Source organism: Glandiceps talaboti, chromosome 3, assembly GCF_964340395.1.
Source record: "Glandiceps talaboti chromosome 3, keGlaTala1.1, whole genome shotgun sequence".
In the NCBI taxonomy this organism is placed as follows: domain Eukaryota; kingdom Metazoa; phylum Hemichordata; class Enteropneusta; family Spengelidae; genus Glandiceps; species Glandiceps talaboti.
In genome coordinates this window covers 31831028-31845649 of record NC_135551.1, presented here as the reverse complement: position 1 = coordinate 31845649, position 14622 = coordinate 31831028, and the positions used below count along the sequence as shown (strand labels likewise).

General features: G+C 34.0%; 1 protein-coding gene across 1 annotated transcript in view; it reads right to left on the bottom strand.

Moving 5' to 3' along the window:
• Nucleotides 1-14622, bottom strand: part of LOC144433387 (ralBP1-associated Eps domain-containing protein 1-like) — a 67415-nt gene that overhangs the window by 41504 nt on the left and 11289 nt on the right. The window contains exons 2-4 of the mRNA XM_078121690.1: nucleotides 9534-9717; nucleotides 6289-6373; nucleotides 3223-3322 (exon numbers count right to left, since the gene is read on the bottom strand). Of these exons, the coding sequence (XP_077977816.1) occupies nucleotides 3223-3322; nucleotides 6289-6373; nucleotides 9534-9717 (369 nt within the window). The remainder of the gene's footprint in view (nucleotides 1-3222; nucleotides 3323-6288; nucleotides 6374-9533; nucleotides 9718-14622) is intronic.

Genomic DNA, 14622 nt, shown 5'->3' with positions numbered 1-14622 from the left:
ACTCATCAATAAATAAAGAATACACATGTATGTATATATTATACATGTAATCAACTCATTGTATACACTTTGACTAGAAGAGAATGAAGCTTAATATAATCCTTGCATTTGATGGTTTTGACTCACTACACTACAGCCTACAGGACATTTCATTTCCTTGATTGAGAACACAAGAGTTAGAATGGATTCTTGGCTAGGTTTCACATTAATATATGATGAGAGATTAGAATTATAACAGAACTCCATGTCTTGCAAGTACCAGTGTGGAATACTTGGGTATTTTACAGTGTGGTACATGTATAATACTTGGGTACGTATTATTACACAGTGTGGAATACTTGCAATGGGTATTTTACAGTGTAGTATACTAGGTATTTTATAGTGTGGTGTACTTGGATGTTAAACAGTGTGGTATACTTGGGTATTATACATGTCCAGTGTGGTATACTTGGGTATTATACAGTGTGGTATACATGTACAGTGTGGTATACTTGGGTATTTTACATGTACAGTGTAGTATACTTGGGTATTATACAGTGGTATACTTGGGTAATCTACAGTGTGGTATACTTGGGTAATTTACAGTGTGGTATACTTGGGTATTATACAGAGTGGTATACTTGGGTATTATACAGAGTGGTATACGTGGGTAATTTACAGCATGGTATACTTGGGTAATTTACAGGTGTGGTATACGTGGGTAATTTACAGTGTGGTATACTTGGGTAATTTACAGGTGTGGTATACGTGGGTAATTTACAGTGTGGTATACTTGGGTAATTTACAGTGTGGTATACTTGGGGGTATTATACAAAGTGGTATACTTTACAGGTGTGGTATACGTGGGTAATTTACAGTGTGGTATACTTGGGTAATTTACAGTGTGGTATACTTGGGTATTATACAGAGTGGTATACTTGGGTAATTTACAGGTGTGGTATACGTGGGTAATTTACAGTGTGGTATACTTGGGTAATTTACAGTGTGGTATACTTGGGTATTATACAGAGTGGTATACAATGGGTATTATACAGAGTGGTATACGTGGGTAATTTACAGTGTGGTATACTTGGGTAATTTACAGTGTGGTATACTTGGGGTATTTCCATGAGCGTCTGTTTTTCTCTGTGGCTGTAATTTCACAGGTGAAGGAAGTTCAAGTGTAGCAGAAAACATAGCAAGGATGAATGCAAATACTAGATTCAAGAACCAACACTGACACTTTGGATATCTGACAGAAATCTGATGAAAATATAAATGTGTGTTAATACACATCACAAAATGCTCATATTCTCATTTGCATACAGGTGTGAGATTACATTTTCAGCATAATTGCACTGCAGTTTGAAAGACACCTGATTAGTACCTTTATAATGGCTGTATTTCAAAAGATATCTATTCACTCAGAAAAGGGAAACAGTATTGAAAATTCAAATTTTGCATCACAATATCTATCCTCATAAAATACCAAATAATTTCTGCTTAATAAATCTGAACTGAGGAGAAACAGTCAGGTGAATAATCAATCTCTATATTCATTGAAACCATAGACTTAATCACTTGTTGAGGTCATATGAATACCTCAAGAATATCTATAAACAACTACTGTGACATGTCATAATTGCAAGACTTGGAATTATAGTTAGTAGTTCAATAGACTATGAAACACTGTATCTAAACTACTAAATTAGCAGTAGTCCAATAGACTACAACACATTGTATCTACACTACTAAATCATTAAAATTAGTAGTAGTCCAATAGACTACAAAACATTGTATCTAGATTATCACATTACCAGTATTCAAGGACACATACACTACTACTAAACATTGTATCTAGACTACAAAATTAGCAGTACCAGTAGTCCAGGGCACATACATGTACACTACTTAACATTGTATCTAGACTACCAAATTAGCAGTAGTCCAGGACAGATAGACTAGTACCAAACATTGTATCTAGAATACTAAATTAGCAGTAGTCCAGGACAGATAGACTACTAAACATTGTATCTTGACTAGTAAATTAGCAGTAGTCCAGAGTACATACACTACTAAACATGATTAAATTAGCATTTTTCCAGGGTATACAATTAAGTTCTAAACATTGTATCTAGACCACTAAACTACATTGTAGCAGTTTTCCAGGGTACACACTTCTAAACATTGTATCTAGACTACTAAACTACACTGTAGCAGTTTTCCAGGGTACATACTACTAAACATTGTATCTAGACCACTACACTACACTGTAGCAGTTTTCCAGGGTACACACTTCTAAACATTGTATCTAGACTATTAAACTACACCTTAGCAGTTTTCCACAGTACATACTACTAAACATTGTATCTAGACTATCAAACTACACTGTAGCATGGTACTTATGCTACCAATTGTATAAGATGGGGTAGTCTGTTAGACTAGTGAAATCAATTAGAAAATATAGCTGTAATAGTTCACTATGCTAAATGTGACTACCATATGTAGAATTTAAATTGATGTCCTAAATTATGATAGGGAATAGAGAAAGATATAGTCATATTGAATGAAATAATGAGCATAGTATTGTCATATGGTTTGAACAATGTGTTTGAATCGCACATTAATAACTGCCCACAGCATGGACAGACAGACAGACAGACAGAGACACACACAGACACAGAGACAGACAGACAGACAGACCGACATACATAATGATATACCTTGTTGTATACACATTTTTTTTCTTTAAATAACCAGAAATAAAAACATTATTTTCATTGATCATGATTGCCACTATTTCTTTGTATTCATCTTTATTTCAATCTACATGTACATTATTTTTTCCCCTTTTTTTGTTTTATTTTGAGGTATGTGACATTTCATACTGTCACCATATTTCACATCTAACCTATACCCATATATAAATAATATCATTCAATTTGTCAGATTACTTTGACAGTAACTGTAGTTATATAGCTCAGTAATCTTTTTGTTTTAAGACTTCTTGTCTTCAACAAAAGTTAATTTCATCAACAGTGCAATAAAATTTCAGAATTCCAATATTCCTATCTTCAGCACATATTATAAATGAATACAAGAATACAGTTACAACACAGACCATGTGTTATTTTTTATACCATCACAAATTGCAGATTACAGATAACAAACAATATTAGCCTTGTAAAATATGTTTTAGTAGTTCTAAATACAAAATTATTGAGAATTATTAATGACACTTACTCTTTGACGAAACACTACTTGACCAGTTAGAATGTTTTCTTTAGATGGTGGTGGGGGTAGTGATACCTGTTGTTGCTGAGCTTGTTGTGCAGTATTTGGTCTGAAAGATACAAATGAATTTAGATATATAATTTTGAGAAATAAACAAAAATGGAAAAAGGTCAATGACAGCAGCTGTTACCTTGCAGTTTGTCAATACAAGGCAGTGTTTGTTTTTCATCATAATATGAAAATTTCACAGCCACAAAATGAGAACTGTTGTTTTACCTGAATGAGAATAATTATGTTACTTGATTTATCATCTAGAACACCCAAATATGCACACAGAGAGAGAGAGAGAGAGAGAGAGAGAGAGAGAGAGACAGACAGACATAGACAGACAGACAGACAGACACTCAGACAGACAGACAGACACAGACAGACAGACGGACGGACGGACGGACGGACATACAGACAGACAGACAGACAGACAGACAGACAGACAGACAGACAGACAGACAGTTTAAGGCTAGTTGACTATCCTCACAGAGTTTATAAATAATTCTACACCATCTGACAGATAAGATGAATCATGTGACAACCTAGGTGTTACATTCACAGTGCATGTAACATCAAAGGAATACATGAAATAGTCATCTCACCGAGTCTTCATATAGTGAACACATACTAAGCTATAGACTATTTTTCCTACAAGTGTTTGACCTTTACATCATTCTAAAGTTTATCTCACCACTACAAGTCTCTTTTTTTTCCTGTCCTTAATAAGTCTCATCAACAGTGGTTCTGATATTAAAATCAATATGGAAACAAAATTGCTCATATTTAGCATGTAAAATACAATGTGTCATGCCACCCTATCAGCCAGCACTCACTGTGATTGAAACTCCTGATAGGACTGAACAAAACAAGTCTACATATATTTTGTATGCATATGAACTCTTTCCAACATCTCTGCTCTTACCAAGAGATCATAATATCACCATGCATCCAATAAGGAAATACAAAATACAATTTCCTGCTTTTCACGTCAACCCTAAGGACATTATATTAAGTAGCAAAGAAAGTCACTTAAAAAAAATTGGATTAAAGGGCAAAAAATAATGTCACCCTGATCTCTTTACCTCTTGGAATGACATAATGGATATTTCTATGATAAATTACAAACTCCAGATATTGATATCACTCCACAATAAGGATACTACATGTATAGTGACTATACATGTCTGTATTTCAGCACTGTATGCATGTCTGGATTTCAATCCTGTATACATGTCTGGATTTCAACCCTGTATGTATGTCTGGATTTCAGCACTGTATGTATGTATGTCTGAAATTCAGTACTGTATACATGTCTGTATTTCAACCCAGTATGTATGTCTGGATTTCAGTACTGTATGCATGTCTGGATTTCAACCCAGTATGTATGTCTGGATTTCAGTACTGTATGCATGTCTGGATTTCAACCCTGTATGTATGTCTGAATTTCAGTACTGTATGCATGTCTGAATTTCAACCCTGTATGTATGTCTGAATTTCAGCACTGTATGTACGACTTAATTTCAGCACTGTATGCATGTCTGAATTTCAGCACTGTATGCATGTCTGGATTTCAATCCTGTATACATGTCTGGATTTCAACCCTGTATGTATGTCTGAATTTCAGTACTGTATGCATGTCTGAATTTCAGCACTGTATGCATGTCTGGATTTCAACCCTGTATGCATGTCTGTATTTCAGTCCTGTATACATGTCTGGATTTCAACCCTGTATACATGTCTGGATTTCAACCCTGTATACATGTCTGGATTTCAACCCTGTATGCATGTCTGTATTTCAGTCCTGTATACATGTCTATATTTCAGTCCTGTATGCATGTCTGGATTTCAGCACTGTATGCATGTCTGGATTTCAACCCTGTATGTATGTATATTTGAATTTCAGCACTGTATGTACGACTTAATTTCAGTACTGTATGCATGTCTGGATTTCAACCCTGTATGCATGTCTGAATTTCAGCACTGTATGCATGTGTATATTTCAGTCCTGTATGCATGTCTGAATTTCAGCACTGTATGCATGTCTATATTTCAGTCCTGTATGCATGTCTGTATTTCAGTCCTGTATGCATGTCTGTATTTCAGCACTGTATGCATGTCTGGATTTCAGTCCTGTATGCATGTCTGAATTTCAGCCCTACCCTGTATGCAACTGGAAATCAGTGGGAATTTGGCACTGTTTACATGTATATACATACACATGACAGAATATCTCTAAATTGAAAGCATAGGCTTGCACGGATATTTAAATCCTGAAAATGAGTCCATCAACTTAAATATGCAACTCCAATAAACATGCAGTACTGCCTATATTTCAACTGAAATCTTAAATAGTATATCTATTCGTAGACACAATAACAATGCTAACCATAGACTTAATTCTTGGCTTCCATTTGGTTGTCATCTTCATATCAGTTTCAATTAGATTTTTTATAGAACACAACATACAATTATCAAATATTCAAAGAAAACATATCTGATAAATTTAAGAGGTATTCCAGAACTAGCCTTTATGCCTCTAGCCTTTGCAATAATTATTTGCATGCTCAACTGAATTTAATTTCTACTGCTTTGAATTATTACAACAGGAGGAAAATAATCCTGTTTTGAGTGAGTACACCAACTCTGACACTTCCTCACCATTCTAAACAGTACAATAATTTAATACAATTGATGTACAGGCAAGACAGATAGGGTAAACATCTGGTGTGCATGCACATGTAATCACAAGACTAATTTCACTTGCCATTCCTGTAAGTTTGTGTGGCAATGCATGAACATGATAGTAACCTGGTAATAAACACACTGTACTACCTACCTCTTGATCTGACAGTCCTTGTAAAAAGTATGCATATGTATCAAACATGGAGAATATGTAGTAATTATAGGACATCTAATTACAAGAGATAGGCATCATACATTACCTGTTTATGAATGCCACACAAAGGTTAAATTACACTGAATATATTTAGAAGCAATTAAGATCACCACCAAAGGAGAATTTCTCACCTTTCATTTTGTTTGTCCAGGGGTAGATAATCTTCATTGACATTCTGACTAAATGCTAGATTGCTGAACTGGGCTCGTTTCTTGTCTATCAGATAGAAAATTTCACAAAATATAAGGAGAATTATTAATATTATAGATTTGAGCTTGTTTCTTGTCTATCACAGAAAAATATATATGGAGAATTGCTAAAATTACAGATCTGCTGAGCTTGTTTCTTGTTTATCAAATGAAAAAATCTGTACTTATTATAGAAAATTATAATTACTGAGCTGGGCTCATTTCTTATCTCCATGTATTAGATAGGAAATTATACACAGAATTATTAAAATTACTGAATGGAAAATATACAGACTCATAATTACTAATGTGACAACCGTCTCACTTACAAATTCTTTATCAATCATGGCACAACTTTAATGAGTTGAACCTTGAAGGCAATTTATTACATTTTGTTGACATTTTTGAATGCTGAAAAGCCAAACTGTACCGTTTCTATCAAATGCAAAAATACAACTTCATTCAAATTTCTTTGTTCAAGAAAACGCCAACCTATTCTCTGTTAAATGCAAAAAAGAATTATGGGTTTAACAGAATACATGATGTACATACACATGGAAAGTCTCAGTATTAAACAGCAGGTGTACATAGTGTGTAAAAAAAAAACAAATTCTAGAAATTCTAAATGTTTATATATTCTACCAATGTATTCATTGAAAACAAGAGAAGAAATACAAAATGTAGCTGTTAACAAACCCTCAATTAAAGACATACATGTACTCCCCAACATGTGTGTTTTATGGCAAAGTTATTGTGCAAAGTTATTGTGCAAATTTGAATGGTGTCTGTAGATTTCAGAACTTCATAATTTATTGACCAATTTGCTATAAGAACTAAATAAGTTAAAAACCTCAAAAGTTATAAAGCATATTGTGAAATAGAACAACAAATACGATTCAGTCATAAAACAAAGTGACGTGCATATGTCTCACATAGTATGTTACCTTTATGCCAGGTTTGGTTGAAATCAGTTGGTGCATGCCAGAGATATGAGGGTGAAGTTGAACTTGCACATGGATGGATGGATGGACGGAGGGTTCGATGGACGGATGGAACCCAAAATATAACTTATAAGTCCCCTCCGGGCAGTGCCCATTGGGGACTAAATAACCTAGGTACAACTACATTGTATATTTTTTGAGTTCGTCACAAGAAAATGAGAACAATATCACAAGTCTCAGAAGTGTTCCTTCATCTGTTTTGTTTGAAAAAGAGCAGATTGCTGACAAACATCTGTACACATGTACCTCTCTAGTGAAGGAAACAGCAGGATATCCTGTGTTTGGCAAAGTTCATATAACTCTACTCAGCAATATCTCTCAGACATTTCTACATCAATGCACACCATTTTCATTATAATTCAGCATGAAAACTAGGATTTTATTTCAATCTGTAGACATCACTTGAAAATACTGAACTCGACACTCAGTACATGTACATACCATATCAAAATACATGTGCCCAGACCAGTCCCTCTCAATTAAGCTGCAGAGACTAAGCCAAAAACTTTCTTTTTTTTGCTGAATTCCAGATAAAGACTCATACACTAGGTCTCTTTTATGCAATGGTAAAACATTATTTCATAATCATAAATCAAATAAATTCAACACTTTGCTAAGTTTTGGGACCCTCATAACAGGGAATGGGGGGGGGGGGTACGGTAAACTTACATTACATACTTTGTACCAAATTTTGATGGGGAACATCGGTATAATATTTGGGGAACTCATACATATTTTACCTACTTATTATCTTAAAAACAAAGGCGTTCATGACGGTTAAGTATATATCAATGTGAAAAAAGACAATGGTATTATTGGAAATGTTAAATTCCACACTTGTACATGATTACAAATAATTTATAACAGCCTGGAAAGATTCCTGTAAAATGCACACCAGAGTGACCAGGGTCTGAACTAATGTGTTTGAGGTATTTTTCAGCTACATATACATAGATATATGATTTCAGGTTTTATTGTATGTCAGCCATCCAAGGGGCTACATGTATATGTTTGCAAATCTACAGCTAAAAATATCTGACCTTGACTTTCGCTGTTACAATATTCACACAGGATAACAAATTTTGTTGACAGCACTTTGCTAGTTATCATACCATTCTTAGGTTTTCTTCAACAATGTGACTGAACATGAATAAAATGCAGGTCTATACAGAATCTATAGTAGATGTATATCTAGTTGTCTACATACATGTCTACCTAACCTTTAATAAAAAGATTGAAAAATGATGGAGATACCAGTGCTGAAAATATCAACTGGGCATGGAAATACAGAAATGAAAAGATTTTGTCAATTTAGTAAAGCAGAGAAAATCACTTAATACATCAAGAAGAGAACTATCAGCTGGGATGAACATGTTGTGAGGTCCTCAAATGAAACTTTGACAAAACAAGTGATGTTTGTGGATGAAAAGTTCAAGAAGGTCGATTTTCCATCACAAGACCATATTTGAAAACGTTACAAAGATTCAAAAGGATAAAGGAAAACTGATCAAAACATTTTTGCGAGAGTGTTATCGTAGAAAGAATGGTGGTCAATCTAACTTGTTTAAATGAGTTGGTGCCTTTAAGTTCCAGAAGGAATATTAGGTTATGAATTTATGTATGTATGTATGTCAATTTGTTTGTGAATCACACTTGTTCATTTGGACTTGAGGGTGCTGCATACACTGTCATTGGTATATGATGCCGCATACACTGTCATTGGTACATGATGTAGCACATTTATGGCCACAAGTAATGAAGATTCACTAGTTTACTACCTAATACACACATTTTACATGAACTTGTATACGAGTCTCAGTTTTTCACTGCATACATTACACTAGGTGGAGTGCTATGTTTGCAACTTGGTACAACTGGTAATACTATTAAATACATGTTATGTATTGTAATATATACGTAGTGTAATGCCATGTTTTAATGTTTTAACTATAACACTCAAACAATTTGAAAAGCAAAAATAGGGAAACAGGATACAAAATTCCAACAAAAAAAATAAAATAAAATGTTTAGGTATACAACATATGTTTATAAAGTTTGTCAACTGTACTGTGCAGATACTCCACAACTAGATAGCTCAAACATTTTTAAGACAGTGGATGTTTGTTAAGTCCAAAACCATTCCATTGTTTGTGCATAGTATTCATATTGGTTTCCTGGTTCTTGCACTTTGAATCTTACCTTGATCCCCTTTCGTTTGCTGCAATTTTGGCAAAGGTACTTCCATTCCTGAGTTTAAACTCTCTAATCTGACAGGCAAACCACTCTGAACTGCAGCAATCAACTTCAATGCAATGTAAAACTGACTACGACCAAAGTGACCCAGTCTTGTAGCACCACATAGTATACTGATCTGTATACAGAATGAGGAAGTGAAAATATGTTATTAATATATTATATATCTGATCATGCTTTACAAATGCAGGCATGAAACCAAAACGCTCAAACTATGAAATACATGTACTGAGCATGACATTTTGTATGTCAACTGACCTTTCTATCCACAAGATACTTGTGTTTCTATATAACTTTTTTTATATTGTACACTATTACTTCAACTGAGATCAAGTCTGTAAAATAATGGAATATGAATCTACTTGTTCATTAATAAATGTATGTTTGCAAAAGAAAACAATTCAAGAAACACTGTACCAGTAGTTGTTACACTTGTCCATGAGCTTTGCTGTATCAATAAGGACTAGTATAAGTTTAAAAGTAATCTTAACCATGGGGGATTTGAATATTCCAATTTGCTGAAAACACAAAGTCCCCAAAATATCTATAAGATACACGTTTAAAAAATCAAATGTTCTGTCAATCAGTCTTGCTAGATGAATCTTATAAGAATAACATTCTCTGGTGGCTGTTGAAGAGTAGTGGTGCAAAATGAAGATGCCAGGTTTAGTTGACCTTTGCTGCACATGGGTTTCTTTTTGCCTGTACAAATGATGCATACATGTAGGCAGCAACCTGAACGTGACATCATTTGCACTCAAGATTTCAAGAAATTTCAATTACTACAATAAATAAAACAAGGAAATACCACTGGATATAGGTGATGTGAAGCTATTACAAGGTTGCCACTGATCAGAAAACATACATATACTTTATCACTCATTTAATAATACCGCCAAAAGGTTTTTTTCCTTTGACAAAATGGACATCTTTCTGTATCATGCTATGTCTGTTTAAAAGTAAATTGTAGTTGACTGCACTTCATTTTTGCTCATTAATATGTTCAGCAGTAAAATCTAGTACATAATGGCTTTCTAAACATTTTGGCACCTGATCGTTTCTGTCCTAGATGTTTTGGCACCACTACCCAAGATGATTTGCCACCATTGCCCAAGACAAATCAGCATTACTAATTAATTATTGTGGTCCTTCTTTCATAAACTAACCCTGCAATGTAACTCTAACTCCTAACCCTAACCTTAACCTTAACCCTAACCATCTTGGGTACAGTGCCAAATGGCTAGGGTGAGGCCGAAATGTCTTGGGCCAAAACGGACAGGCGCCAAAATGACAAGTTACCCATATAATAGTATGAATTAGGCCTTCACGATAACCATTAACTGTCTAAACTCAACGTCAAATCAAAACTGAGTGAATGCAAATGAAGCTAAGAATAGCTAGAAACCAATATCTCTCAATCTCCAGTATTCAACATACAGTACCCTAGTAGTAGTTAGTAGTGAATATTTGCAGTCTAATTGCACCATATGATAAAATATCTAATCAGAAAAAGGAAACATTCATACTCAATCTTAAAGCTCACTGATAATTTCCTAAATTATTGTCACTATGACAACCATCATTTACATATCAGATTGCTTTGGTGTAATAGTATTCAACATGTATAACATAAAGTTATCAGCTATATTATGTTCAACAACAGACTATAGACATACACTTGAGATTTCTGTCATCTAGCAGGTCTTTCATATAAGACCCATCATGATTACAATGATTTAATTAAGGTTCTGGTATAAGTGTTATAATCTTATAACTACAGTCACGGTGGCTTTATAAGGATTAGATAAGACCATGTTTGCTTTTATTCATTTATTTATTTATTTATTTATTTATTTATTTATTTATTTATTTATTTATTTATTTATTTATTTATTTATTCATTTATTTATTCATTCATTTATTTATTTATTTATTTATTTATTGTATTTTGTCACTTGTGACTTTTACTGGGTCGTTTGAAATCTGAAATGTAAAGCTGAAATATATATCAATCTTTGTGTATTCTTTGCTACAGCTCTGCCAACAACAGTTTTTCTATAACCCCAAATTTTAATCCTAATCTAATCTGAGCCTCTAAATAAAGCCTACAATTTGTTATGTTGAATGTTACAACTTAAAAACCTATATTGCAGCTCTAAGTCTAAAATGACTCATACACCATATGAAGACAAAAATAAACATCTATATGCCTACATGTACATGTTCATGGCCATGCCAATCTATATATAACATACATGGTCACTAGTTACTATGATACAATTATAGTTCTAGTGAAGTGTTCACTATAAAGTAATATAAATTGAATTCATTTATTTGTATTGTGGGGTGGGTGTTGTGTTGTGTTGTGTTGTGTTGTGTTGTGTTGTGTTGTGTTGTGTTGTGTTGTGTGGTGTTGACAGTTGTGTTGTGTTGTGTTGTGTTGACAGTTGTGTTGTGTTGTGTTGTGTTGTGTTGTGTTGTGTTGTGTTGTGTTGTGTTGTGTTGTGTTGTGTTTGAAGTTCAAAAGAAAAGCATATGGCACTTGGTCCTTATCATAATAATACATGTGTATGAAATAACACCATTTCCACTTCTGAGATTTTAGATATTGAATGCAGAGCTGAAGTCTGTACAACAAAGTTATTTCAAAGAGACTCATATCCAAATGTATAAAATTACCTATCACAATATAACAATTGTTCTGGAAGTGCATTATACATTTTTACACATATAAATACACATGGTATGAACCTTTTAACATAAATTTAAAATTAATGCTTGTTAAATGTTAATACAGCCTTTTACAGGAATCTAAAATGTACTATTAGCCACTGTAAGTATACGGTATATCAAATATAACATTACTACAACACCAGTTGTAGGTTATAATGTCATTGACCACTGACATATCTAAGCTAGGGTGAGAAGGAGAGGTGAGACAGCTAGATACAAATGTACTTCATAAATCAAATTACTTCACTGCACAATTAACATGACCTGTCAGAATACAACAAAGACTGCACCTTTACTTTGTCAGTTTCTGATGGAGATTGGATAACTATTTCCTCTCAAGTGACTTACTTAGTCCAATTATTGAGGTTACTCTGCATCACGCATGGTGAGAGGTCCTTTCCCTTTGACAGTCTCACATTTTCTAATTGTATATAGTTTATGAACATGTAATACATAATTTTAATAAAAATTTCTCAGCTTTTAGCTAGTGAATACAAAACTGGGATGCTATATAGCTAAGTCATAAACATATAATTTTTGTAATATGTTAAAATGTAATCAATAAACAAATTATCACAGTTATTTTTTTTCTTTCGACAAACAACTACATCTTGGATCTGTTCTGTTTGTTATGATTATTGTTGTTTGATTTCCATTTTGTTGTTCAGGGAGTGGAAAGAAGGATCTCACTTCCAGAAGATTGAAATCCCAGACCAATAACAATAATCAAAGGAGTTAGAGGTAAATAAAGATGTGGAGCTGTATTCACCAAATCAGATTTTAATCAGATTACATGTAGAACTAGAAGTCAAGTCAGAATATACAACAAATGATAGTACCCTAGGTATGAAGTTATGCTTTTGTTTCAAACATACACTTGAAAATTGTTCCCTGATTTTTTTTTTGATTTTTTTTTTGTCTTTGTTTAATTATTCTTGCAAAGACTGAAGTAAATGTGGTCAAAAATTTTTTTTCAAGTTTGTGTTTGGAACAAAAACTTAAAATTTAATACATTGGATGACATTGGATTGAACACAGATGTATTTTAATTTGAAGGTATGAAGTTACAAATATGGCAGTATTTACATCATAATTAAAAACAGGTGATAAAATCATATCTGTTATCAACACAGCTTATTACACAAAGATTATCACTATCAGTCAAAATGGTTAATAAATTATATAACTTTCCCTATGACAATTACAATAATGAGCTTACTATGTTGATAGCATGTAATAATTATTTACATTGTAACATGACTGCTATTTATCTATCTCTATTCATAAAATTAATGAGTAGAATTTAGGGAGGTAGCTAGACTGTCGACAGTCGCTCGCGCCTTTTTTCCATACGTTTTATCTAAACTCCGGTCCGGCGCAACACTAGTAATAGTATAATCGCAAACTGATTTCGAGGGCCGTATTGCGAAGGCTCGGGCCTTCGGCCCTCGACCTCGGGCCTTCGGCCCTCAATTTGCGATTAGACTAGTGTTGCGCGGGATCGGAGTTTAGATAAAACTTTGGGCAAAAAAGGCGCGAGCGACTGTCGACAGTCTAGGAGGTAGCCTGTTTTATGTGTTTACTGCACTGTTGAGATACATCGTTAGCTGGTTGTACTTCCCAGCCCTATAGCCTGTTTACTGCACTGTTGATATACATCATTAGCTGGTTGTACCTCCTAGCCCTATAGTCTGTTTACTTCACTGTTGAGATACATCATTAGCTGGTTGTACTTCCCAGCCCTATAGTCTGTTTACTTCACTGTTGAGATACATCATTAGCTGGTTGTACCCCCTAGCCCTATAGTCTGTTTACTGCACTGTTGAGATACATCATTAGCTGGTTGCACTTCCCAGCCCTATAGCCTGTTTACTGCACTGTTGAGATACATCATTAGCTGGTTGTACTTCCCAGCCCTATAGTCTGTTTACTGCACTGTTGAGATACATCATTAGCTGGTTGTACTTCCCAGCCCTATAGTCTGTTTACTGCACTGTTGAGATACATCATTAGCTGGTTATACTTCCCAGCCCTATAGTCTGTTTACTGCACTGTTGAGATACATCATTAGCTGGTTGTACTTCCCAGCCCTTGTAATCAATTGAGTTAGGACTCAATGATGTATCTCAACAGTGCAGTAAACAGGCTATTATTACAAAGGGGAAAATAAGTCAAATAGTATGCATTCTCTTCTGTAACAGTTCTTAAAAATCCAATACCTTGGTTGGTATTTAGATTTGAAAAGTATCAATATTTTATTTTTAAATGTCGTTTTAACAACCTTTGTAAT